The sequence below is a fragment of the Equus przewalskii genome, chromosome 15, assembly GCF_037783145.1.
Source record: "Equus przewalskii isolate Varuska chromosome 15, EquPr2, whole genome shotgun sequence".
Lineage (NCBI taxonomy): Eukaryota > Metazoa > Chordata > Mammalia > Perissodactyla > Equidae > Equus > Equus przewalskii.
In genome coordinates, this window is record NC_091845.1 from 34,686,958 (window position 1) to 34,713,632 (window position 26,675).

Sequence of the window (26,675 nt, forward strand, 5' to 3'; positions counted from 1 at the left end):
ACTTGGCCATCAGCTGTTTTTAAGGTTTTGAAATGAATACCCATAGATGGTGTGTGCACGCTATAGGTCACCAGTCCCCCCAACTCAACCCCTATTTTCTTATACCCAGAGTTCTCCAGCCATTTACTTCACCAGCCTGGCCCCTGCGAACATTTATGTCTGTGCCCCCTGATGTGGATGATAAACAACATGTGCACATGAAAGTGTTGGCTTGCAGCAGCAGCAGGCAACCATGCTTTGGCTGCCACAAAACCAGCAGGCGAGAAGGGAGAAGGCAGGTCCCTGGGAGAGGACACTACATCAGTTATCCCTCCAACATCCCAGTAGGGCAGAGCCTCTCATTACCCCGTTTTTATACAGGATGAAACAGAAGTGTCAAGCAAACAGTCCCAGGTGACATCTGCTAAGTGGCAGATGGCATTTGAACCCAGGCTCTCTGGCTCCAGGGCTGTGTTCTTAGCCAGCAAGGCACACCCCTGCCACTTCCGTAAGTGTGGAATACCTTACCAGGAAGAAAATAGAAAACATTCCTCATGACATAAGAAATTTGTTTGACTCTTTCTCCAAAAACTCCATATTGCAATTCTTTTGGAGAACAAAGAGGGTAGATCTCAGAAGGCAGAGGAATAGGCGCTTGCACCTGCCACAGTCTGTGTCCCTTCACTCGCTCCACCCAACGGAAGCTTCAGCCTCCACTCAGGGTCACTTTAGATGTGACTCAAATGGGCCTCAGTGAACGTGGCCATAATCCACTTTTAGTTTAGAGGAGCTTTAGAGAAAGCTCTAACAGCTCATATAGCTAGGACTAAATAGCAATTTAATGAGTAATGAGTAAATGAATCAGAGGTACAGATTAAATTTCCATCCAAATAACCATAGGTTTCTCAATTAAGAAGGGAGAAGGCATGCTTGGCTAAACAGTTTGATTTTGGCCATAGCCATGTGGATTTTCCCAGCTTACTTGCTGAATATGGCAGTGCACACAGATCTGGGAGGACTCGGGCCTTGGGTGTGCTCACAAACTTTATTCAGAACCAAGCATATGATGGTAACTTTACAGTGTCAGGAATCTCCACTTGGTTATCATAAAGGAATTCCGACATCACACCACTCAATGTTTAGGTAGAGAGCAACCCATGGGTGCTCAGGCACAAGGCAAGTGTTTCAATGCTCAAAAAACTCACTGATTTTGTTTTAAAACATTTACATTCTACTGCAGAAAGGACAGTTGTTTTTTAAAACAAATACCTTTAATGGATATTTGGGAAAGTTATTCAACCTTTCAATGCCTCCGTTTCATCTTCTACAAATGCAGATAACAAAAGCACCTATCTTATAAGACTGTTATATATTTATACTTAATGATATATTTAATTTTATATTTAAATATAATATTAATGTTACATTATTTAGAGATAATTTGACATATGCGTCAGGCTCTTTGAACTGTGCCTGGCTGATAGTGAGTATTCTATAAAGGTGGTACAATTATTATCATTGTTTTTGATTGCTCAATCAATATTGCATGGACCCAGGGAATGATATGTTTTCTTTCACTCAGCAAAGTTTATTAAATGTCTCCTACGTGCCAGATACTGAGAATTGTTGGAGAAAACTTTTAAAACTAAATATCTGGGAACACTTGCTGATGGCAAATTCAGTCCACTGAGTCATTACTGCAACGGCTATCATAACGTGAATATTTTTAATATCCATAGTATCACCACCTAACTTTGTGTTACCCATTACAGTTTAGATAGCATCTGACCCTATGAAGTGGGGAAACTGAGACCCAGACAAGGGAAATGATTTAAGGAAGGGCCAATGAGGGGCAGAGCAAAGATTTCAACCTCAGTCTTCAAACTCCAAGTTGAGGGATTCTTTTCCCAATGTCCATTCAGTTGCCAAGAGCCTCAGAAATTCTGGGGGGTGGCCACTGACATTACAGTGTGGAGAGAGACAAAGGTCAGCTCCTCAGCATCCCCTGTCTTCCCATTCCTTCTCATTAGGGGAATTTCAAAAGTGAGTTTTTGAGACACCTCTGACTCGTTCCCACAATGGATACTAAGAGTAAGACAGTCACTACAGAGACGTCAGGAGTCTCAAGGACATTAAGGTGTCTGGGCACCCCAAGAGATGTTCCCTCACACTTGACACTGAGTACCCGGGTGGAGGTGGGACCTTTCTGAACAATGAGGCAAGGACTATTTAGACAAAGCCCATAGGGTGAATCAGCCAAACATAGTCACCTCAACAGACTGAGAAGTGGTAGACAAAGATTCACTATGTTGAGCAGCAACCTTCCTTAAGATCATGAATACCCAACACTGGTACAAAAATAAAAGGATTTTCAAAGCCATTATGACCCATATCTATTTCATGATCGACACATGAGATCAGATGGTTAAAAGATTAAAGAAAATATGAGTTACAGAATACAGCAGGATGCCCCATTAATAAGGAAGTTTATGGCAACTGCAATAATAATGCTGGGGACAGAGTGGTCTAAAGTGATTGTCATCAGAAGCCTACAGTAAGGAGTAGGGAATTGCTAAAGAAAAGGAAGACTGTAAATAGCTACCTTCCAGTTTCATAGACAGAAATCAATTGTGCTTCTGGTCCAAATTTTTAAGAGAAAATGAAAGATTCATGGTGATTTAGATTTCTTAAAAAATCCTAATGCTGCCTAAGTTAATTAATGATAGGAGTTTGAAAGATTATATAAAGCAATGGATTTGGGCTGATAAGGTGGTTTAACCCAAGAGATTCAGATCATATTGTTACCGTGACAGTTTGTTACCCATCACTAACTCAAATGAGCTACTTCAGAATTAAATTGCTCTGAAACTCAAGGCAATTGTCATTAAATGTGCTGTGAGTTTTGCATACTCATTCAAATATGTGTGTGCAGGAAACACACACAAGAAGAGAAAAGCTCTGAAACGTGGGAATGGTAAAATTTGGTTGTTTTCATCTTTCTTTTTGTTAACTGAAATTAATGAGTAAACCCACAGAGTCTTTCAAATAACAATGGCTTCCACATCCCTATATTGGAAAATTTGAAAATCTAATATAATAAAACATACCAAGTGTAAGTCATATATTCATGAACTCATTCATTCAATCACACAATGAGCATCCATATAAGTATTGTGTACGTAGGCCACATGCAAAGACAAATAACATACAGGCTCTCTGAGGTATCATCATATGTGTTCCCAGTTTCAATATTCCATATGTAAAATCAGTTCTGGGTTTTTTTAACCATGCATGAATCAGATGGATGTGAAATTACAAACTGTTTATCCACTGGATTATAACTGAGTGATAAACTCATCACATTCACAAATTTTTTTAGTTTTAAATCTATCAGAACTAATAATGCCATTCTTTGCTTTTTATTTACGTTCTAAATATCTATTAAGCATCAGTCCCTGGACTAGGGAAGAGTAGCGGACATAAGAGACCTGGTTATTACTCTGTGCTTGGATGCTACAAATTTGTGAGACATAGGAGTAAATTAAAGACAACTACATTGTATAACTGGGCCATGAAGCCAGACAGGGATGGGTCCCCAGAGGAAGCAGTACTTAAAAAGGGACTTGAAGGATGAATAAATGTTGGGCAAATACACTCAAGTATAACAAGAATCAAATCACATTCCCCCAAATGGAAACTATTTTACATGAAGGGGATCAGATTACGCCACCCCAAAATATGCCACTTTGGCATAAAGATTATTTTGAGCTAAAGACAGTTGAAATACAGCAGATGCAGGAAAAGCTCTCTACCCTCCCACTTTCTAAAGGCAGGGTATAAATTTTCCTTTGTCAAGGTGCCCCATTCCCTCTCCCATATCAGGAATAGGAAAATGACTCTTAGTCTTGGGGGAAACTCTTATCACCCCAGAGACTGCATGAGATCAGTCTGCAAAACAAACCTTACTACAATAACCCTTATCTTCTGTTAGTTTCCCCCATATATTTACCACCCCTAGAAGCCCAAACTCATTTTCCTTTGTGTTGTCACTTTTTCACAAATTTATCACTCTTTGTTAAAATTGTATGTAAGTCCCATCCCCATCACTCCACCCCCAGGTCTAACTGCCTCTTTGAGTCTTCACTTGTTTTCTATAAAGGCCTCAATACGTACACATAATAAACCTTCTTTCCTGTTAATGTGTCCTTTGTCAGTTTAATTTGCAGGGCCTGTGTCATTAAACTTAAGAGGGCAGAGGAAAAAGTTGTTTTCCTCTCCTATATACCTATTAATTTATCCATCCTACTATTTGTGTGTGGTATTGTGTTGGGTACTGGGAATACAATGAAAAAAAAAAAAAAAGTAAGGTCACTATCATGTGTATTTTAGGTTAAGCCAGAGAGTCATACTTTTTAAAACAGTGCAAGCAATATGTAATAATAAGCTGTGCTAAGTGGTGTCGAGAACAAGAACTGATTCTATGAGAGAGCAATAAGTGATCCCTTTTATTTGGTGAATCAGGGAAGAGATTTGTAAGTTAAGGCCCAAAGATTAAAGGACAATCAGCCAGGAAACAAGTGGGGGCCCTGATGGCAGCTGGTGGCTGGGTGCTTAAATCCAAGGAACTGAAAGAAAGGCAGGTAGAGAGTCTAGAGATGTAAGAGTGAAGTCAGAAGACCAATTAGGAGTGTACAGGTATAGTCTAGGCTGGAGAGAGGTTGGATGAGACATTGCAAATGGCAAGAAGGGAGATGATTTGAGATCTCCTGAGATAGAACAATCTTCCCATTTTTCATTTGGAGAAAGTAAGGAGCAGATGTTATATAACACAGTGTGAGAGAAAAAAACAAAAGTGAAATCTCCTGACCCTTTCTGTGCATTTTGTAACCTATTGAACTTCTGGCAGAAACATACCTTTCAGCCAAGATATTCTAACAGTGGGATTTAGATACAACTGACCCAGACACCATGTTGGGGGAAACCCCTGGTTCTGCTGGGGGCTGCTGGGATCCTGGGGAAGGATGGTACTTCTGGGCCTCCAGTCACCCCTGGATCTGAGCCACATCCTGCTCCTGCTGGATTCACTCTGTTTGTGCACCATCTTGCCATCCTATGTGCACACCTTCTCGTTTCCTTTCCCAAAGGGTAGAGATGTAGAAAACTGGAACTTTCCCATGCTTTCCTCCTATAACTCCTCCTTTGAGGCCTTTGAGAAAATGTGGCAGACTTTTGGTAAGATGCAGGGGGTTACATTGCAGCAGAGAAAATAACATATAATTAAATAAGAGCTATCCCTGCCCTTGAAAAGGTCCTAAGTCGCTTTGCCCTTCCGGAGTCAGGTTCCCCGCCCTCCTGCTAAGCCTGTTGTCCTCTCTCTTCTCTCAGGAGGCACGTCTGCATTTCATTTGTCCTATTTTCCTATACAGAGCCATTTTGTTCTGCCTTCTCTTTCATTCCAGGCACTGCCCTGGGGCCTCGATTTCACATCTTAATGGCCCCAAATCTTTCCTGAGGAATTCTGATTTGGAGGTGAATATTTGGCAGTGATTGAGCATGGAGGGAAGAGGTTAAATCTGATCATCTCTTCTTAAAAAAGCAAACAATCTTAAAGTTGATTATTTGGGGGACAAAAAAGCACAGTTCAGTTAAAGAAATGCCTGACAATGTTGCTGCTTCTCCTCCTAGCCTGTCCAAAACAGTCTGTGAGCAAAGGTTCAGAGGAGAGGCAAGGTTTCTGAGACATACAAACTCTCAGTCCCAAGGTTAATGGACAATCTCGGAAGGCCTCCAGCATAAGCCACAGCTCGAGCTGCTCTGTGAAATGCAGAGGTTCCCAGATACTCAACTTCCTGAGTCCCAAGGTTCAAACACTCTGTTACGGCCCACCTTCAAGACACCTTGGCTTGTTCAATTGTGTATCTAAATTTTTGATCTGCTTATTAACACACTGCTTGACTGGCCTGACTACCCATCAAGGTGGCCAGACTTTCCGTTCAAAGTCATTAAAAATGGCCCCAGGAGTTTGATTCAGGACCTTCAATTTCCTTCAGGAGAGAAGCTGTGTATATCAGGAATAGCATATCATGATTTTTGACATGGTGACAGCAGTTGGAGTTATATAAATTATAGGATGTGATTACAGTGTTTGCTGTGATAACACCATCACAATCCTTTTGTGATGTATAACACATTCAAAATGCAAATTCCAGGATATTTAAAAGCCCATCAAGTAGAATTGTTATGACTCAAGATTTAAACCCAGGAATGCTGCGGTTACTTTTACAAGCACTATGAGCTGTGTTTTCCTTCTGTCATTTAATATAGCACATAGAGAGCTCTCCATGTGAGAGATACATGTTGCAAAATTTAAAGTTTCCTATCTTGTGTTGCCAACGCTCTGGGGAACATAAGTCAGGTTTCCGTGCCTTTATATCTCAAAGCAGGCACTGTGAGTTTTTCAAAATTCCATAGAAGTAATGTAACTCAGGCTTGTGGGAACAGGAAGGACATTTCTAATCTCACATCAGGCATTTTAAAGACTTTGGCACTCTGTACTGTAGCTTGTTGGGCTTGCCCCTCATCAGAGTACATCCATAGAAGCGAGACACCTTCCCACATCCCATCAGAGAGCACAGGCCTCAGTCCCAGGCAGGCAATCTAGCACTGAATCCCATTTGTTCCACTAATCATGCCACCTCCTTGGGCACACTCCTCAGTCTCCCTAAGCCACAGCTTCCTCATCTGGTGAACAGAGATAGAAGGACCCACTCGACAGGGATGCAAAAGCACTCAGCGCAGAGTCTAGGGTACATTTTAACTGCTCCAAACTGTGGCTCTAGCATTCCAGTTATTCTTACTGTGCTGCTCAAAGGAGGCCTGACATGCTGCACTGTTGGGAAGGATGCTTTTGAAGATCACCACTAGTTTTCACAGCTCAGCCTTTCCTCCCATGATTCTCGGTTTACCTGCTGGACAGAGCACAAGCGTAGGAGCACTGCAGATTCCAGCACTGTAATTGCTTCTTACTCAGTTGTTTCTAAATGATGCAGCCATAAAGACTTCTGAGACAGTGAGGGGCAACAGTAGACTATTTTTTCTCTTTCCTATTCCCAAGCAAGGACTGGAGCTTCCAGGCAGGACAGGCTGGACACTCCACTCAGAGAAGGGAGAGTGGCTGCAAAGAGTGAAGGTGACTCAGGGATGCCTTTCTCCTCGGAAGGGAATACACACAGGCATGACCCACTCTATCCCCCTTTTTTTCGGAGAGTGTCAGAATTTGGCAAATTTAAAATAAACAGAAGGCAGAATTCATTCCACAAGACTCTATGAAGGAACAATAAATAATAATGTTATTCTGAATTTCTAGATAATGATGATCAGTATTCATGGAGTACTTGCTATGTGCCTGACATGGTATTAAGCAATATTATCTTTTTAAATCTTGAACTCTGTAAGATCAGCACCATTATTATTCCCATTTCACAAAAAAGAAACCTTAACTGTATATAATACAGTATCGTTATGTGGTATGTAATTCACTGTGGAATACTTCAGCATGGATGGTGTGATATAAATGTGTACGCTAATTTTAATCTATATCTCAGAGGTGGTCAATTGCCCTAATCAGGAATACACATTCCAGCAAGTATTTAAGCAAAAGGCAACATGCGCTACAGCTATTTATCTCTGGTCAACACTAGAGGTTTTGCCAGTTACCACAATCGACATTGGAAATAATTTTTTATTCATAACCTGGAGGTGTTTACTCTATGTGGATTGGGTCATAGATTGCAGAGACCCTCCTTTCTCTGTGTGAACTCACATAGGGACTTTGGGAGCCCAGTGCCCTTTATCTTTAGGAACAGTGCCCCAGGCTTGATTGCTAAATAGTCTTGCCAGCTGCTGATTCAGGCTTCTCAGTCACCTGACTCCAAATAGAAGGTTAACTAACTCCTGCAAATATCGCATCTGTTCTGATGCAAAGTGCCATCGGAACACCAGAAAGGATAGAGAGCTGGGGCTTCCTTGAGCTTTCAGAACAGTTGGCTTTTGTGCATGCTGTTAATAAATGTTTGCAAGGATGGCAGAACTTGTCTAAGACTTGTTTTCACTATAGCCTGGTTAGGAGATTGTGAGGCAGCAGACTTATAGCCCTCACTGCTAAATGTTAGAGGCTACGAATAGCTAGTAAAAATAATCCAATAACTAGAAATGACCTTACTGACTTGGATTGTTCACTGTGGCGACTTAAACAGAATTTCCTAAAAATGAAAGCTATGACATCATAGTGCCCAGCATAGGAACTGACCCTCAGCTTAACAGTTGTCTGGGCAATGAATTAGGTAACCATACATCATCTGGTTCCACAAGTGTCCCTCGAACAATAATGGCCAAAGAGTAGACTCTCCTATTTGCTGACAATTAACAGCAGAGAAGGAAAAATCCAGCTGCATAAGAGACCATGAAGTCCATATATTCTGAGTGCTCCTAATTCAGCCCAAGGTTGGATTATCATGGCCAGAGAAATGGGAAATTGACAGACTTGATCTAGATACCATGAAGTCTGGGGAAATCAACAGACCTTACAAAAATGTATGGTTCTGCCAATATAGCAAAGGGCTGCTGTGAATCTATGCACTGGGGCCAAGACACAGCCCTCAATGCGTTTCTGCATTCCCAGCCACCAATTTTCTTTTCCAAGTTTGTTCTTGTTTGCATTCAGTTGTACTTGGCTGAAAATCTGGTCTTAATAATATTAATAGTTAAATTAAGATTATTTTAACCTTTAAATAACTTATGTTTAACAAAACCACATTATTTTCTATGTAAAAAGACCCACACATTTGAATAACAAAATAAAGAGAGTGAGTAATCTCACTTTAAAAGAAGGACTTTTTCAACACAATACAGTTTTGTTACATACGTATTGTCATGCAGTGATCAATATTTCTTAACTTGAGAATTCCATGCTTTTACATAACAGAAAGCTAAATAAGAAGCAGATTGTCAAGCGTTACGATGGTGAACAGCTGCCAAAAATCTATGATTTTTTCCCCCTCTCATTCCTTTAGTATTCTGTTGCAAAGTTATATTGAAAGACTAATTCATTAAGTATTTCTCAACATCTTCTTCAGAAAACACACCACCATTCTATCATATCAGACTTTCTGGGAATTTTCCTTTCCAGGCTGGCCCAGAGTAATTAACTTGGCCTGAATAAGGATGGTAATTAAAAGCAGACAGCATTTATATTTTGATGGAGAATTGAGGGCTAATGCTAAAGAAGCTCCATGGACCTGAATATTTTTCCTGGCCTCTCCCAATATCAAGTTTCTTCAAAGTCCACCTAAATTATGATGATGCCCTACCAAAAAAAAAAAATCACATTCCACTCTTCATCCATAAACCATATCTTTAGCAAGAAAACCACCGTTAGGAACTTTTCCATCAGACATAAGTAATGTAGTGTAAACAATGTGCCTTAAGCAATCAACCCTTCTCCCAGCATATTGCTTTTAACAACATACATAGAAAGGGAACATTGCAGAAATCTGGTTCACTTTTGAAAGTTCCCTGTTCTTCCACCTAAAATCAGTGACTGCCACTGAGTAGATGAAGTTGGCATTCATAAAAACCAGTTGCTTCGGACCTGAACTTAACCATTCAGCTAAGTTTTTAAAAGGAAAGACAAATACGACAGTTGCATTTTGGGGACAATATTTTAAACTTTATCTTGGTACCGGCCATCCCTGATGGTCTAGTGGTTAAGATTCAGCGCTCTCACTGCTGTGGCCCAGGTTCGTTTTCCAGTCAGGGAACCCATCACTGTCTGTCGGTTGTCATACTGTGATGGCTGTGTGTTGCTGTGATGCTGAAAGTTATGTCTCTGGTATTTCAAACACCGGCAGGGTCACCCACGGTGGACAGGTTTCAGCAGAGCTTCCAAACTAAGACAGACTAGAAAGAAGGACCTGGCAACTGCTTTCTGAAAAAAAACTGGCTATGAAAACCCTATGAATAGGAGCAGGGCACTGTCTGATACAGTACCTGAAGATGAGAGGATGGCCCAGCAAGACTGGGTAGGGTTCCGCTCTGATGTACACAGGGTCACTAAGAGTCAGAATCCACTTTATGGCACTAACAACAACAAATCTTGGCATTAACGACAATTGTCATCCACTTTGTGGCCAATACGCTTTATTATTTCTTCTCTAATTTTTGGTGTCTCATTCTACCTTTTCATGAGAAACATAGCATAGAGTGAGAGAAACAAACTCTAGTGAGTAGTAAAAAGAGATTGGCGGCATGACTAAGAACAAGCAATTAGTTCCTCTGAGTTAATATTAAATGTGTGGTACTATGTGCCAAGCACATTACTATATCATAGAGATACCAGATAGACTTTGCCCCAGTTCTTACATTACTGTTGGGAAGACAGATCAAAAAAAAATTTTTTTTCCTGCTTTTTTTCTCCCCAAGTGCCCCCAGTACATAGTCGTATATTTTAGTTGTGGGTCCTCTAGTGGTGGCATGTGGGATGCCGCCTCAGCATGGCCTGATGAGCAGTGCCATGTCTGCGCCTCGGATCCAAACTGGTGAAAGCCTGGGTCGCTGAAGTGGAGCGCATGAACTCAACCACTAGGTCCCAGGGCCGGCCCCTCAAAATCATTTTTTTTTTAAAGAGGGGAAAAAACATCAAAGCACTTAATTGAAATAATGATAATAATTATAAAAGATCATGATTTCTATGAAGGAAACCAATAGGGACCTGAGATGGAAGGCCAATGGACACATGAGGGTGACATTTTGGCAGAGACATAGAAAATGGGCAAGAATCTTGCCCCCACTAAAGGAGGAGAGTGAGAGGGCAGTCTTTCCAGTTCAGAAGGAGAAGCATGTTCAAAAGCCCGGAGGAGGGAGAAAGTTCGGGAATGTTCAAGCAACAAAATCGTGACCAGTATGGCTGATGTTTTGAGAGTGAGGGAGAGTGGTGGGTGATGCTGGGGCTCTGTTGACCATGGTAAAACACTTGGAAGCAATATACAGAAAAGCACACGGAAAGCAAGGAAATGCAAAACAAATGTATGGGGTTATTTTTAAGGATTTCCTGAATGCCCATTGCATATCCAACAACCAGATATGATTCTGACAGTGTCAAAACCTTTTTTAAAAATTCCAATTTTATCTTAATGAGGACATGGATGATATTAAACCATCTTTCCTAGTCAGAATTCCATTATCATAGCTCGTCCAAGCATGGACACATGAATTCAGACCTCCTTGATGTATGTTGTAAATGCTTCCTTGGGTTGGTGGTGTTGAGTACCTGAGCAAAAATCCCAGTCACATGGTGAGGGTGAATCCACTGACCATGTGTATAACAAAGATAGCCTTGAGCAAGTCTGCAACGTGCTGAATGAAATGTTGGAGCTGAAGCCATTCTGATAAAACAGCTATGAAATGTAGAGATTTTAGACACTCTCCAACCTTGAGATGTCTGATTCATACAGTTGAGTATTTCCTGGGCGCCTACCGTGTGCCCAAACCTGTACTGATGATACTATACCACAGTGAATCAGACACCATCTCTCTCCTCAAGGAGTTTATAGATCAGTGAGATAAAAAATAAATCTGGAATTTTTGATATAGTACAAGAAGTTCTAGGATGGTGCTAAATGCTTTAGAAACATATCATGAGGGCCCCACTCTAGACTTATTGGTTGACAGTTAAAATAGCTCAACCATGTGTGAAGACCTTTCAAACCGGGCTTTGAAATGTTTTTCAGAGACAGACCGAAAAAAAATCATCCAATTTGATCTTATGATGGCCCTGCCCTGTAAGGTGCGAGGACAGTCCTGCCCATGGGTCTCTTCCATTGGAATACCATGGGAGGTCAGCTGATGAACAAGCTGTAAATTTGAATCCTGTTCTTCTTAAAGGAAGGATCCTTCACATGGAAACAAATGCTCCTGAACAGTGGGCTAAGTGAGAGAGAAACAGACTGTGGGATGAGTACTCCACTCTTGCTTCATCCTGGGCCACTTTAATTTGATCACTTCAGAAGAGAAATCAGTTACAAGAGTGTTTAATAGTTGTTTCCATCAACCAGCAAAGATGTTGATGTTCCAGATTTTTTGATTAAACATAATGGAAATTGATTTGAAAACATGTTCCTTTTGCCTGAATAACCAATTGTCTTTGCTTTTCCCTTTTTTCGATCAGAACAAGACAGAATTTCCCCCAAGGAACTGGCACTGAGCATCATGCTTGGTCTGGACATCTAATGGCAGCGCATGTCATCAGCAGAATAAGACTGAAGGAGCCCCCAGTTGCCATATCACTCATAAGCAGGTGTGAAAGGCCACGAAGGAATAATATTTTAACGGCAAGAGTGATCCTCTGCCAGCTTTCACTAGAAGTAGTTTAAGAGCCCATGTCAGGTAAAAGATTCTTATCGATGGTATCTTCAAGCCGTGGCCTCAGAGACAATACATTTATATTTGGCACAGTTATCCTTATGGAATAACAGTAAAAGAATTAAATACTTTACATGGAGAAAATCCTGTGTACAGCAAGAGAAGAGAAACTGGCAGCTGATATCAAACCACAGGCTGATTCTCTGGGATTATTTCAATTGTTCTTCATGCTGGTAATAAGAGGAATGTGTTCATTTTAGTTTAAACCATGTCAAAGAATGAGAATCAGTTCTGAGAACCTAAGTTGCACAAATATCTGGGCCGTGAAGGGGGAAAAAGCAGTACAGATTTAACCGTAGTGGCCAAAATACCTCCCTCAGCTCTCAGAAGGTGCAAGGGAGAGGGGTTCCTACCACCCACGTAGCAGGATGGTGGATGGAGGAAGGCAGGGTCCAAGATGTGGGAGGAAGGGAGAGGACCAGAGAGGGGCACTTGGGGCAACTGGGACTAAAAGGAAGCCAGGGGCTCAGAGAAGAAGAAAAAAGACATGCTCCTAGAGTTAATATTAGAGCTCAGATGGGGATGCAACTTAAAGAAGCCTTATATAGAAAGACAGAGAGCTAGAAATGCCAATTCCTTCAGAGTCTAATAATTTCCTCCTACCCATCTCTCTTTCTTACAGAATCTGCTATCCACAGCCCTGGCTGATCTGTTTCTATCATAAGACCCTTCTCCAGCCATAGCTGATTGAGTAAGGTGTAGACATACAATCTCAAGGGCTAGAGTAAGTTAAGCAATTTGCTCAGAAATGAACTCAGATACACTAACACTGAGTTAATCCCTGTTGAGTTTGAACTGGGACAGCATGTAAAGAAGGACTTGGAGGAGATCATATTTCACCCATGAGTGAGGGATGCCAAGAGAACTGGTCTCCAGAGAATATAAGAAATACAGCAGACTTTGTGGAAAAAAGTGCAGGTAATTTGGTTTTCTAATGCAACCTCAGACACAACCTCCCAATACCCCTAACCATCTTTCCTAACTGGACCCAACCGAGTACCTTATTGTAAATTTAGGTGCACAGCAAATTATCCACAGCAGAGAATCCCATTTTGCCATTCTCAGAGGCTCAGCGATTACTCAGAATACTACTTAGGCTCTGCAGTGCCAGGGAGGAGCAAAAAGTGCTTCAGTGCTTCCCTAGGCATTCAGGAGGTAGACAAGCAACTCGGGCCCCATACCCCTACTCCCCAATGTCTTCTAGAGTAGTTGTGCTTCTGTGTTTTATACATCAAGGGTCCGTGGAAACATTTGACTAGATAAAGGGCTCTATTGCTTTAAAACATGGTATCATAATGAATACCATACTGATGGGATACATGATCTTGGGCATGGATTAGTTTTGGGTTCTATGAACAAGTTCTATGCAGGACACTGTTACTTCTCAGTCCTCCAGAATCAGTTTCCTCTGGGACTGGTTTCTTCCACACTCTGTGAGAATCAGGCCATCAATTGTAGCTCCATCTCACCTCTCAGTATGGGCTTGTGACCCAAACAGGCCTATCTTAGGCTTGATGTAGACGCTGGAAGAGAAGGGGAAAAACCAAGGGCTGTAAAGATAATGAAAGTCAGTGGATGGTAGAGGCCCTCTTTGCCAGCCTGCAGAGAGGGCCTGCCAGGGAATTAAGCCAATAAGAGTCAAGGAACAAGTCAAAATAACATGGAGGTATCCCTAAATCTAGTCATGCCTCAAGACAGAACTACATAGATATCTTGATTTCAAGAGTAAACAAATTCTCTTTTTGACCTTTGCTACCTTGAGTTGGGTTTTGTCACTTGTAAACAAAGAAACTGAATAATCTATTATGCTAAATAATTATTCAGGATAAATGGTCTTTTCCATTTCTATAAGGTCTTATATCTATTTCTAGAGGCTGTCCTTTCATTATAGACAGTTGGAAATTATTATACCATAATAGCAGAAACAACAATAAATCTAAAAATCTAAAAAAAAACACTTGAAATATAATTTTTAAAAAATTTTCAACCCTAAGCTTTTCTACTAGTTAGTCATCCATACAGTGTGTTAGAACTTGTTCCATGAAGAGAATAATTTTCTACCTTTGGTTCATAGTAAAAACACTAACTCAAAGAAAAAAAAAGGTTGAGCTCAAAACAAAACAAAAACTATTTAATAGGGAAATCTAGAATCAAATCTAGAATCAAATTTGAATGATAGAAATGGTACCAGGAATCAGGAATGCACTCATTTTTAACATCACCATCTCCTGGCAAAAAAATGATTATAACAGTAATCTGTTTCAATGGAAATAAAGTACTGTAATATTTATAGTCTGTGCCAGAGTTATAATGACTGCAGGGCCAGAAGTGAAGTGTCACAGCATGCTCCACATGTTTTTAACACGGTTTCTAAAGGCTCTGGAGGCTATTAAATTTAATGAACCCATCTGCTATGAAATAGAGGTCCCAACGTAATCAGTTTCCTCCATGCCATGTAACGCAGATGGCATTCTCTGTTCCACAACCCAGCAGGATGGTTTATGTTTCCTTTTCGTGTGTCTCTTTGTTTTGATGATTTGAACTTCTTTGATATGCAACGGTGTCTTGGGAAAATACTGTAAATTCGGTTTCCAAGCGCCAACTTCCTTATGATGGCTTCAACCTCCGGAGTAATTGCTTCTAAGCAGTAAGATGTTGTAGCTTAAAGCAATCACCCAAACGACTCCTAAATGGCCTAGGTGCCATTCCTAGATGAGAAACCGAAACAAAGGTGCAATTTATCAAATGCAAAGCATTTTCTCCAAGTTGGACTTAGTGGGGGGTGAGGAGGAGGGATACATGTCCAATTTGCAAATGCAACTAAATTGGTTTGAAAGTTCCTACAAATTGTGCACTGAATTGCATTACCAGCAAAGGGAGAGGCAGGAGAGCTTGCTAATGAATTCTCATTATTTTAAATGGTCACATTCCCGTTGTTTCTAAAAGATTTCTTTGCTTCCTTTCTGTGTGTCGCTGCGGCCTGTGCAACTCCCCAGGAGGGTTGATCAGGGATGCTGATGCTTCCGCAGTCTGATGCCACTTCTCTCCTGCATAGCTAGTTGGGGAACATTCCCAAGATGACTAGGACCCAACTGGAAAGTACAAGTCATTTGCTTACAAAATGGAACAAATTCCATCGTTAATGATTTTTCGCTCTGCACCTAAGAGATAATGACTGTGCAGGACTTGTATTCAGATGAGGAAGCCCCTGAATTTTAGAATTCTGGTGTTTGCTGTTTTGTCAATTAATACATGAGATTTTATTAGATTAAACGTAATTAATGTTGTTAACATTAATTCACTTATTTGGGCTTCACCAGGAAAGTAAATTGAACAGAACAGCCAGGCAGGAAATAGAGTATTTCATCAGACTGGTAGCAATAGGCAGGGAGGATGGGCCCTGAAAGGGGAGTTTTGTCAGCCTCGATTCCAGATCAGGCTTGCAGTTCTTGATTCTCATGTGCAAGAATCCAAACTCAGCTCTGCTCACAAACTTTCATCTGAGCTTGTCCAGACTCAGAACTGGATGAATCAATATGTAATTAATAAAAAGGGAAAGTACTAAGCATATAGGTCATTTTAAGCTATTCATTTAAGTATTAAATCCATTATATAATTACATTTGCTGCTGCTGGGTTTTCAGCTATAATAACTGATGAGTCAAGCAAACAGAAATTCCTTTTGCCTTAACCACCAGATAATTACGGAAAGAGAAGACTTTTAAGACCACATTAAGCAAACTTGTGGGGTCAAGTGTTCAAATTTACTAGATAATCAACAAATACCTACTTCCTTAGTCTTTGGTAGAAATGACAGCAATCAGCACGTCTTCTGATTCCTAAAGCAATCAAAGCCACTTCCAGACTACAATGTCTGGAAGAGAACCAGGCTCCTCGAGACGTCAGTGTTATGCAGAAATGTGATGATAAGAGCAGACATGGCTGTCCTGAGATTGTCTCTTGACAGAGAGTTTGTTGGAGGAGGCAGAGGGTGCATTTCCTTCTGGTATTATCTTTCCCTCTCAGACCACAGCACATGGACAGAAACGGTTGCAGTAGGCAGGACTCTAAAATGGCCCCCAAGGTTTCTGCCTCCACAAGTACCCACTCCTTAAAAGCCCCTCCCTTTGAGTGTGAGTATGATGGGATACCACTCCCACGATTAGGTTACCATCAAGCGACTTTGAGTTCACTAAAACAGAGACTATCCTGGGTGGCCTGACCTAATCAAAGAAGCCTTCAAAAGAAGGTGAAGTTTCAGAGAGATGCACTCTTGCTGGTCTGGAAAAAAAGCAAACAGCACTGTGTGAACTGCCTATAGCAGCCATGTGGCTAGGAAATGTGGGTTCTAGGAGCTGAGTGCAATCCCTAGCCAACAGCAAGCTAGAAAACGGGGACCTCAGTTCTACAATTCCAAGGGACTGAATTCTGCCAAGAATCTGAAAGACCTCAGAAGAGGCCCCTGAGCTGCAGACAAGGACTGCAGTGTGGCCAACACTTAATTGCAACCTTGTAAGACCCTGAGTTGACGGTCCAGCTAACCCCTACCCAAACTCCTGACCCATAGGAACCATGAGAAAATACATTTGTGTTGCTTTAAGCAGCTGTCTGTGGTAATTTGTTATATGGCAATAAAAACTAACACAGCTATCTTGGCAATGCTGACCCACATCACAAGAGTATGTTGGTAGCTCTGGCTGGCAATCACAGTACTCACACACCAATGTTGGCTCTCCTCTCTGTCTGGGAAGGTCGTTCTCCTTCATGGAGCACACAGTTCCAGAGGCTACAATAAGGCAGTAAGACAGGAAGCAGACACTAACACAGCTACAGATCTACCACATCAACCTCAGATGAAACACGAATCAAGGGAATCTACCTTATAGAAAGAAATAAAGAAAAAGTGAGTAGCAATTTCCTCTATATGCTGCTTTGCTCCTACTTAACACACTGGTAATTTTTCAGCAACTTTCTTTAGACTCTTTCCAAGGCATTCATTTACATATTCACAGAATTAATAACTTTGCTTTTACACTCATAATTCAGTGGTTTAAATGATATTTAATTAACTTATACAATTATGATAAAATTACAACTGGCATCAACAGGTTTGGGAATGAAGACAATTGACTTCTAGTTAGTTTGCAGCTCAACTAGGGGAACAGCTATGTGAATGCTTCTTGCACCAGCATGGCCTTCTAGACCAAACGTCCAATGTGCTGTGGGCAACAGGCACAATCTGTTCTACAGCAAAGAGAGGGCATTGAGTCGGTTAAATAGCAGTCAGGGTTTCTACCATATTTCCCTTTCCTTGGGCAATCAGTCACTGGTTACCCTACTAAGGCTGTTGGGGGGCTCTGCCTGGCTAGTGCAACACAACCACCAGTCTTCTTTGGGAACACTGACCCTAGGCACCAACGCCAGATATTAACACACAGCTCGTAACACGTAATTACAGCAAAATCAATTCCAAAGGATTAAAGTGTATCTCTAGAAAACAGTGCTTTCAAGGTACTCATCAAACTTAAGTACCAAATACTATTTTCAAAACGGTACAAGCCATATTGTAGTTACCATGTGAGACCTGGCTCGAAGAAAGGGGAGTATGTTTTAAAACTTCCCACAGCCAAGGAGAAAAATTCACACCAGGTTTCCTGAGGTTGGGAAATGTGAGAGGTAGTATTTATTGCATTCTCACCATGAACAGACATTTAGTCCTTGGAGTCAACGCTTGAAGGAAGGTTTTATTCCCATGTTGGAAATGAGAAAAACTCAAAGAAGCTAAGTAAGTAACTCACTTAAGATCACATGGCTAGTATGGCATAGACTAGTCTAACTCTAAATTCAATGCTCTTAGCTAATAAACTAAGGTAGATTATAAATATATTCAAATGTTGAGAAAATTCCAGAGCTGCCAACCCCACCAGGACATCAGACTATTGAAATGGGATCACCAGTCTCAGTGCCAAGTACTCCCGAGTTTGGTCTCTTTCATTATTGCAAGCTGGGACACATTAGGGCAATGCTGGGTTAGGACTATTTTGGATGTGTCAGGACAGTCACAAGCTTGCAATTGCTGACCTCTGCAGCCTCCCACCCCTTAATCTTCTGAGTGGTTCCAAAGTTGGTGGGCTCATTTAGAATTTAGACTCTTCAGATGAGTTCAGCACGTGAATCCTACTTTGACCCCCTATAAATGACAGGGGGCTTTTGTCCTTGCCCTAGCAGAATCCAGGCCAGGATAAGGAGTTTGAAGAGACTGTTGATTCCTGGCCAAAGAGACACCTGTTGGAGCAGCAGCTGCCTTGTCCTCTAACAGGGCTAGCACAGAGGAAGACAGAATCCCTGGTGTCCTCATCAGCCCAACAGGTTTCTCAGCACCACCAAGATGAGAAGGAACCCTCAGAACATTCTACTAGGGGATTTATTTATCAGGGCTACATGCAAAGATAGAAGAGAAGCTTGGAAAGCATGGAGTTGATGCTGACCTATTGTTTCAGAGACAAGCATATCCTGGTGGTTTAGATTCATGTACCTCAAAGGGTTCTTGAAGAGGTGGAATAAATGATCTCTGTCATCTTGGCATACTATTTTACTCAATATGGAGCCACTTAGAGCCACTTATTTTATTTTCAAGTAAGTAAAGATGATCATGGCACAGAATGCAAATTTCATGTAACTATTTAAGATAAAGCACAAGACTTCAAAGATATTTCCTCTGCAGCTACAAGCCCAGAGGTGCTCCCAGACCATCTACTCTGCCTCTGCTCTCAAAAGGTCTTTAGTGGAAAAGGTAGAGTAGCAATGGGTTCTCCCTCTCTCTTAACTGCCCCCTCTACACAAACATATATATGCATGTAGGTGTGTAACTACTAAATCTAAAACAATTGATTTAAGTGATTAACGTCATCTAAAGCAAGACATCACATTAACATAAAGCTTTATTCTCTTCCTTGCCATCACCTTCAGGGTTACGTATTGCTGTGTAGAATATTTCCTAAGTATGGTGTGTCCTACTCCAAAGGCACACGATGTCCATCTGATTCTCACTGGTGACACTAATTTTAATGATCCACTCAAGATTCTGTCTGGATTCTCTCACCGTATAGATACTATTTTTTTCTCTCACAGGTAGTCAAAAATACCTAGGGAAGCTCTTTGAGACCATCAAAATATCCTGCTCATCATCAAAATTGCCCCCCAGATTTAGCATCCACTGATGACCTTTGCCCTAACCAGTCTTTACTAAAATGGCTACAAAATGGTGATTTTCCATCTCCATGACTCCCTCCACACTTAGCAGTCAGCATTCCATTGTACACTATACTCCTCCCCACCCATTTCATTATCTGTTTAGGTCATCTCTTTGAGATTTGTTTATCAATTTACTCTCAGTAAGGACACATGGATATCTGTTTTATTCAAAGGGTTATAATCCATTACTGTTGTTTTTTATTTTGAAGTTCAAATTGTCCCAGAGCTGACTCGTGAGAGCCCCTTCATGCTGACTCCTGTGTCCTTTTGACATGACCTCATTGCTGTTTTAGCACTTCCTTAGCTTTTGGCACAAAATATTCTAGGCTTTTTTAGGGGGTGGGGTACCTTCCCTGCCCCAGCCCTGGAATTAGCAATTTCTCTAAGGAATCTTGGTTTTCAGAAGCTAGGACCTGGGTTCCAGATGTGCTCATTGCTACGGGGGTGCCGCTGCTTCTAGGCCCTTTCAATGGACAGAGAACGGGTTTCATTCTGATACCTTCCATGCAGTCTCATTCCCCAGGTGTCTTGTCTTTCCTGTTTACATCTTTGCTCAATCCTAGATACTCACAAAATAGATTCAGAATTGCTAGACCCATGTTACTAGCAATGACACTAAAACGAGTTTAAAATTCATTTGCAGTTCTTTTTCTCCCCTAGACTGAGGGTGTCAAAGTACCTTGTTCAAAATTTAACGTTGTGTGTAACTACTATATTCAAAAGGTTACTTTTGTTCCTTTCCTTTCTGGATAGTGGTTTTTTTTTTTTTCATTTGAGATGTGGTTGGATTCATCTGGTTATGTTTGCATTCATTATTAGTTTCACCTTCATTCTTGTTGATTTTATTTTAATTTTTGAACATGTAAAATATCAACTTGTTTTCAAGAGTCAAAACTACGCAAAAAGGTATACTCAGAGATATCTCGCTCCCTCCGCTATCTCTTCTCTTCTGAGTTCTTTCCTACTTCCTGTAGGTAATCAATTTTATTGGTTTCTGATTTAACCTTTCTGGGTTTTTTTTTGTAAAAATAAGCAGATATATGAATATCATGTTATTTCCTCTTCTTTCTTACACAAAAGGTAAGACTACACATTATTTATATTCTAGTATTTTTCTCATTTTACTTAGCACTATATCCTGGAAATCATTACATATAAGCCAATAGAAATCATCCTCGTTCTTGTTTTTAACATTAAGACTTCATTATGTGTAAATAACATAGTTTATCCAATCGATCTCTTATGTTTGGGTGTTTAGGTGACTTTTAATATTTTGAAATTACCAGCAATTCTGCAATGAACAAACTTATGAGTATGTATTTTTGTATTGCTGGAGGTTCATCTTCAGGGTTAATTCCTAGAAGTGGGATTGCTGGGTCAAAGGGTAAATGCAAATTCCCCTTCATAGAGATTGTTCCATCCTGTCCTCCCACAAGCAGTGTAGGAGTGTCCCTTCTCCCACAGCCTCATCAACAGAGTTACAGTTAAGCTTTTAATTTTTGCCACTCTGATAGGGGAGAAATGACATCTCTCTACAGTGTAATTTGCATTTTTCTTACTATGAGTGAAGTTGTACATCTTTCATTTGTTGAAAAGCCATTTTTATTATTTTTTTATGAATTTTCCACTCATGTCTTTTGCTCATTTTTTTCTATAGGAATCCTGGGGTTTCCCCCTCAACTTTTAAAAGTTCTTTATCTCTTAGGATTATTAGTTCTTTATGTGTGCTATATGTTGCAAATTTTCCTTCCATTTTACCATTTGCCTTTTGACTTTGCTTATAGTGGTTTTCGACTTTCGAAAGTTGGTTTTTGTTTTGTTCTGTTTTTATTTTAAGTAGTCAAACTTACTTGCTCTTTTTTTCTGCATCTGGATTTTGGAGTCATGGTTAGAAAACCAGATCATCGAGGAGTTCACCCAGGTTTCGTTCTAATGACTTGTACAGTTTTGTTTTTCACAGTTTAGATCTCTGATCCACTTGGATTTCTTTCTTGAGTAGGATATGAAGAATAGAACTAATTTTATCTTTTTCTAAATGGCTACCTAGTTTTCTCAAAAGCATTTATTACAAAGCTCATTCTCGCCCTACTGATCTGAGATGTCACCTTTATCATATACTAAATTTCCATATGTAGTTGGGTCTTTATTTTGGACCTTCTGGTCTACTGATCACTCTGTCTATCCAGGTGCTGGTACCACAATATTTTAATCATAAAGAGTCTGCTTTTTATTTTTTAAATTCATGAAATAAACAAAATAACTGATCAAACTGGCTGTTGAGGGTTTGTACACAAACCACTGGGTGACTTGATCACATCAATCCTGGCTAGCCACACTCCTCCTCTTCGTGCCTGAGTTTTCTGCCTTACCCAACCACGTGTAAGAAGAAGAGATGAAACCATCACTGTTGCTGCTATTGTTGTTACTGTTCGTATGGCGCCAATATAAACGAGGTGGCTTAATTATTTGGTTTCTATGATTCTAAACCAAACTGGGCTCAGACTCTGAAAGTGATAAAAGCCCAAGGTCTCTCAGGCAACCAGAGAGGGTTTTTTTTTTTCAGCTTAACACACATCTCTATTCAGAGCGATTTCTCCCGGGGAAAGGGTACCTCTCCTTGACCAGCTCATATTTCTATGGTTCCACTGTGTACTTCGAGGCCGAGGGGGCGAGACTGCTGTGGTGTCCCCCTAGATGGGTTCCCATATGCTATTCCTGCCCTGCAGTTGCCAGAAATGCAGCAGAAATAGGAGAGCCCAGGGAGAGAAAAGGCGGCTCACAGCAGCCATTGAGATCACTTTAGAGGACAGCTGGGTCTGGGTTACAGTGATTAATGTGATGTTAATCCCAACAAAAACGACGGGAAGGAGGTCCTGTGAGAACATTTACAATCAATAAATGAAAAATGCCACTCCCATCAGGCTCATTATCACTATGAAAAATCACGCTGAAATTACACAAGAAATCCGGCATTGAGCCATTACTTGATGACTGGCAAAGCCCCTCCTTTTAAGCTAATTCAGCATCAGAATCTTTTGCTTGGAATTCAGCTTTAGAATGAGCCCACGGCGAGAGTTCCAACACCCATCCAGTGCCTATGTGACCACCATTGAAGCATACTCTCACTTGTCATGGGAAGAAAATGCAGCTCACTTGTCATGGGAAGAAAATGCAAATGTGGCAGTGATTCGAATTCACTGCTGAAACTGAGCTCGTCACCTTCTCAAGTTGAGACCCAAAGATTCATCACCAGGCCTGAGCCTCTCAGACGTCAAGGACTGAATCCAACATGCCTATAATCATGGCTACGCTGACAGAATTTGTACACGTGTGGGAAGGAAAAAAAGTAACTAGAGAAGACAAGCAAAAAGTGAGTTTTCTTGTGCTGACCAGACACCTTCCAAAAGTGCTGCTTACATTCTCTGATATTACGATTTAAATTTTTTTTTAATTTTTTTGGTGAGAAAGAGTGGCCCTGAGCTAACATCTGTTGCCAATCTTCCTCTTTTTGCTGAGGAAGAGTGGCTCTGAGCTAACACCTGTGCCAATCTTCCCCTATTTTGTATGTGGGATGCTGCCACAGCATGACTTGATGAGCGGTGTGTACTTCTGCACCCAGGATCCGAACCTGCCAACCCCAGGCCGCTGAAGCAGAGTATGCAGACTTAACCATGGCGTCACCAGGCTGGCCCCTCTGATATCAGGATTTTTTACCAACCTTGCTTACCAAGGGGACCAATGCAAGCTGTACAACAAAGGAAAATGTTATTGAACCCCACAATTAAGGAAAAGTGATACAACTGCCGTCTCACATCCCCAGATGAAGGTACACCCTCAGGCTCTCCCCCAGGGCCCTATAGACTCACAGTGCTGTCAATGTAAGCTTCTGTCCACACCACGTCGTGCTCTTGGTCAATGACTTTGGGCCGGCTGAGCACGTGGAGGTATTCCATGACATTTTCCTGCACATCAGCCAAGGTGGAGATCTGGGTGAAAAATCCTGCCAAGGGAGAACTAAGTTTAGTAAAAGACAGAAGACCTGCAACTAAGGGGCATGCATATGCCATGCGGTTTTGGCCTCTAGAAATTTTCTTTCTTTACTTTTCCTTTTTAGGCATTATATATCCTCTCTACCATCACCCACTTCACAAGTAATGTGTTCATGTTAGAAAATACAGTCAAGCAAAGGGAGGAAAACTAAGATCAACCATACACTCACCTCCCAGAGGAAACCCTGCTAACACTGGAGAATGTCTTCCCAGACTTTGTTCTACACATATACATTCATATAAGTATCTTCCCTCGCAGAAAAGGGAGTGCTCTCTACATGCCATTCTGTAACATTTTTTTTTCACTTGAGTGAATTTATTCCCAATGGGCAAACTATAAACCACAAAATTTAAAGGCTATCCCCTTTTTATAACTATAGTAATAGTTATGATTAGTTTTTGAGTGCTTACTAAGACACACAAAATTTGCTAACCACTTGATAAGCTTTGTCTCATTTATTCTTGACAACATGATGAAACGGGGATAACAACGTCCACTGTAAAGACAAGATGACTGAGGCTGACTGAGAACATGGGTTTCTCCCATGTTTTCACAGGTATCAAGTGGCAAACACAGAAGGTGAACCTAGGCTTATGAGTCTCTTAATCTGTGCCTTTTGCTTCTGAAGAATTTTGACCTTTGTATGTTTGAGGCTGAAACTCCAGCTCATACCCTTATGTGGTTACCAGACCTGCCTATGAATATGCTGGGTAGAAACCGTTTCCAAGTAACAGAAATAGTTCTAAACCACCACCATCTTGTGGATGGGGATGCCATTTTGATGTCAAGTTCAGGGCACTGCTATGTTCTTCCTCAGCTTGGGGTCCTGTTGGCTTTGCTGTGGGTTAGGAGATGTTGGAAGGGAAAGGGTGAACTGAGCACAGGCCTGGATCCCTAGGAGGGGGCCCTTCCTTCAAACGTTGATGGAGGGCTTTCTTGGTGCTGAGCACAGGAGAAGCAGGGATTAGCAAGATGAACACAACCCCTGGCTTCTGGGGCCTGGGAGGTCTGAGTAAACAGACAATTCCAAAATAGCACAATCAACAGTAAGACAAAGTGCACAGCAGGGGCAGCACATCACTTGGCCACTTGGAAGAAGGGTCAGCATCACCGGACCCGGAAGGATGAGGGCCAGTTTGCTGGAAGAAGAGGGGTTAAAGAGTGTGTCCAGCAAAGCCAGGAGTGTAAGTAAAGGGCCAAGGTCAGAGTCAGGCCCCTTCTAGGAACTGAAAATAGCTCAGAATGGCTGGAGGAAGGAGCTGGGGCAGAGAGGAGGAAGTCAGGCGCTGTAAGATCAGAGGAATGAGCAGGGGGCTGTCACATAGGACTCGGGAAGAAGTTCAGACTTTATCCTGCAGGCAGGTAGTCATGGAAGGATTTTAAGCAGGGGGACACTAGATGGACACAGATTCATGTTTCCTCCCCATGCTTCTAAATAAGGACCCTTACAAACTCATGCTAGCTCCTACTTGCCAAAGAAATCAGAGAGGGTATGTGTGCTTCTGAAGCCAGATCTGTCACAGCACTTGCTACAGTGTTTATAGAACCTCTTCATGTCTAAGACAGGGCTCAGGATGAGGAAATGCCAGCCCTTCTGTTGTCCAGAGAGGGCCTGGATTCTCCCAGGGCATTTCCAAACAAAGGCCAGCTGGTTTGAATTTGGTGTGCCAACCCCAAACCAGGTTGGGACCATGTGGCTTCTGGCTTCCTGATGACAGCTCTGTACAGTGCTAATTAACATGCGTTGTCACTCCTGCCCACCCCACCCTCCCCAGCAGGGCCAGAACCTTGCCCATCCCTGGGGAAACAGGGCCCCAAGGCACGAGTCTTATGAGCGCCTGCTCTAGCTTGAGTCCCTGGAGAGGGCCCATTGCACCTTGGCACTCTCTCAGAGGTCAGGCACCACAGAGAGGGAGATTCAGCTGGGACACTGCTCTTGAAAGGCTCTCAGGTGGCCCCTCTTGGAGGCATGCAGGAAAGACAAGTTTTGAAGAGAACTGCTGGATGACAGGGAGTGTCCACAGTTATCTCTCCGTGCACAGTGCTGTAATCAGTGTTTGAATACGAAAGAAAACATTTCATCTCTTCTCTAGTAGGCAAACCTTGGGCTCTGAGGGAAGGGTCTTAGAGAGACAAACAAGACACGGATGACAAGCTAAGAGAGGTGTTGCCATGTTGATAAGAGGAGGAGAGAGCTTCACAGTTCTGGATGGTCAGGGTCCATGGGTGAGCAATTTGCAGTGTAGAACAATTCCTAATTTGGGTTCCTGTGCCAAATGTGCAGTAAAGACAGCATCTCTTAGGAGGTCTTTTTCTTGGTTGTCTTTATGTCCATCCTAATCCTCAGAGGCAACAGTAAAAATCCCTGATTTGGGTTTCCCAAAATAGGGCCAAGAGAAGAAAAGGAATGGATGTAAGGAAGAGGATGAAGGAGACAGATCATTGGCATAGAGAGGGGGTGGGAAGGAAAAACAATCAAGCATTTGGAAGGGGACTGAGCTGAGAAATCATCCTCACTTGGCCTTGCTTATCCTAGTCAAAACTCTGAAAAGCTATAAAAAGCTGGCTTCTCCCCAGAGCCACAGACCCACAGCCAACTGTACACCTGACACCTCCACAGGGACGACTAACAGGATTCTCAGACAAAACTCATCCAGGGCCAACTCTTGGTTGCCCTCGCCAAACCTGTTCCTCCCCCCGTGGGTCTTCCCCATCTCAGCACATGGCGCCACTGCCCAATTAGGCCAAAAACCTAAGAATTAACCTTGATAGCCATCATTTCCTTGACCCACCCCATAGCTAGTCCACCAGCATGTTCTTCTGGCCCTACCTCTAAAATATATCTAAAATGCAGTCCCCCATCTCTACTGCTGCCAGCCTACTCCAAGACTCCACTGTGTATCACCCAGAGTCCAG

At 41.7% G+C, this 26,675-nt stretch overlaps 1 protein-coding gene across 4 annotated transcripts in view; it reads right to left on the reverse strand.

Annotated features, from left to right (window-relative positions):
- CACNA2D3 (calcium voltage-gated channel auxiliary subunit alpha2delta 3) overlaps positions 1 to 26,675 on the reverse strand; it is an 832,052-nt gene that overhangs the window by 248,070 nt on the left and 557,307 nt on the right. For all 4 annotated transcript variants that reach the window (XR_011526928.1, XM_070574989.1, XM_070574988.1 and 1 more), the window contains one exon: positions 23,576 to 23,709. Coding sequence is in view for 3 of the 4 variants with exons in the window: in XM_070574989.1 (XP_070431090.1) it covers positions 23,576 to 23,709 (134 nt within the window). In the remaining variant the exon portion in view is untranslated. The remainder of the gene's footprint in view (positions 1 to 23,575; positions 23,710 to 26,675) is intronic.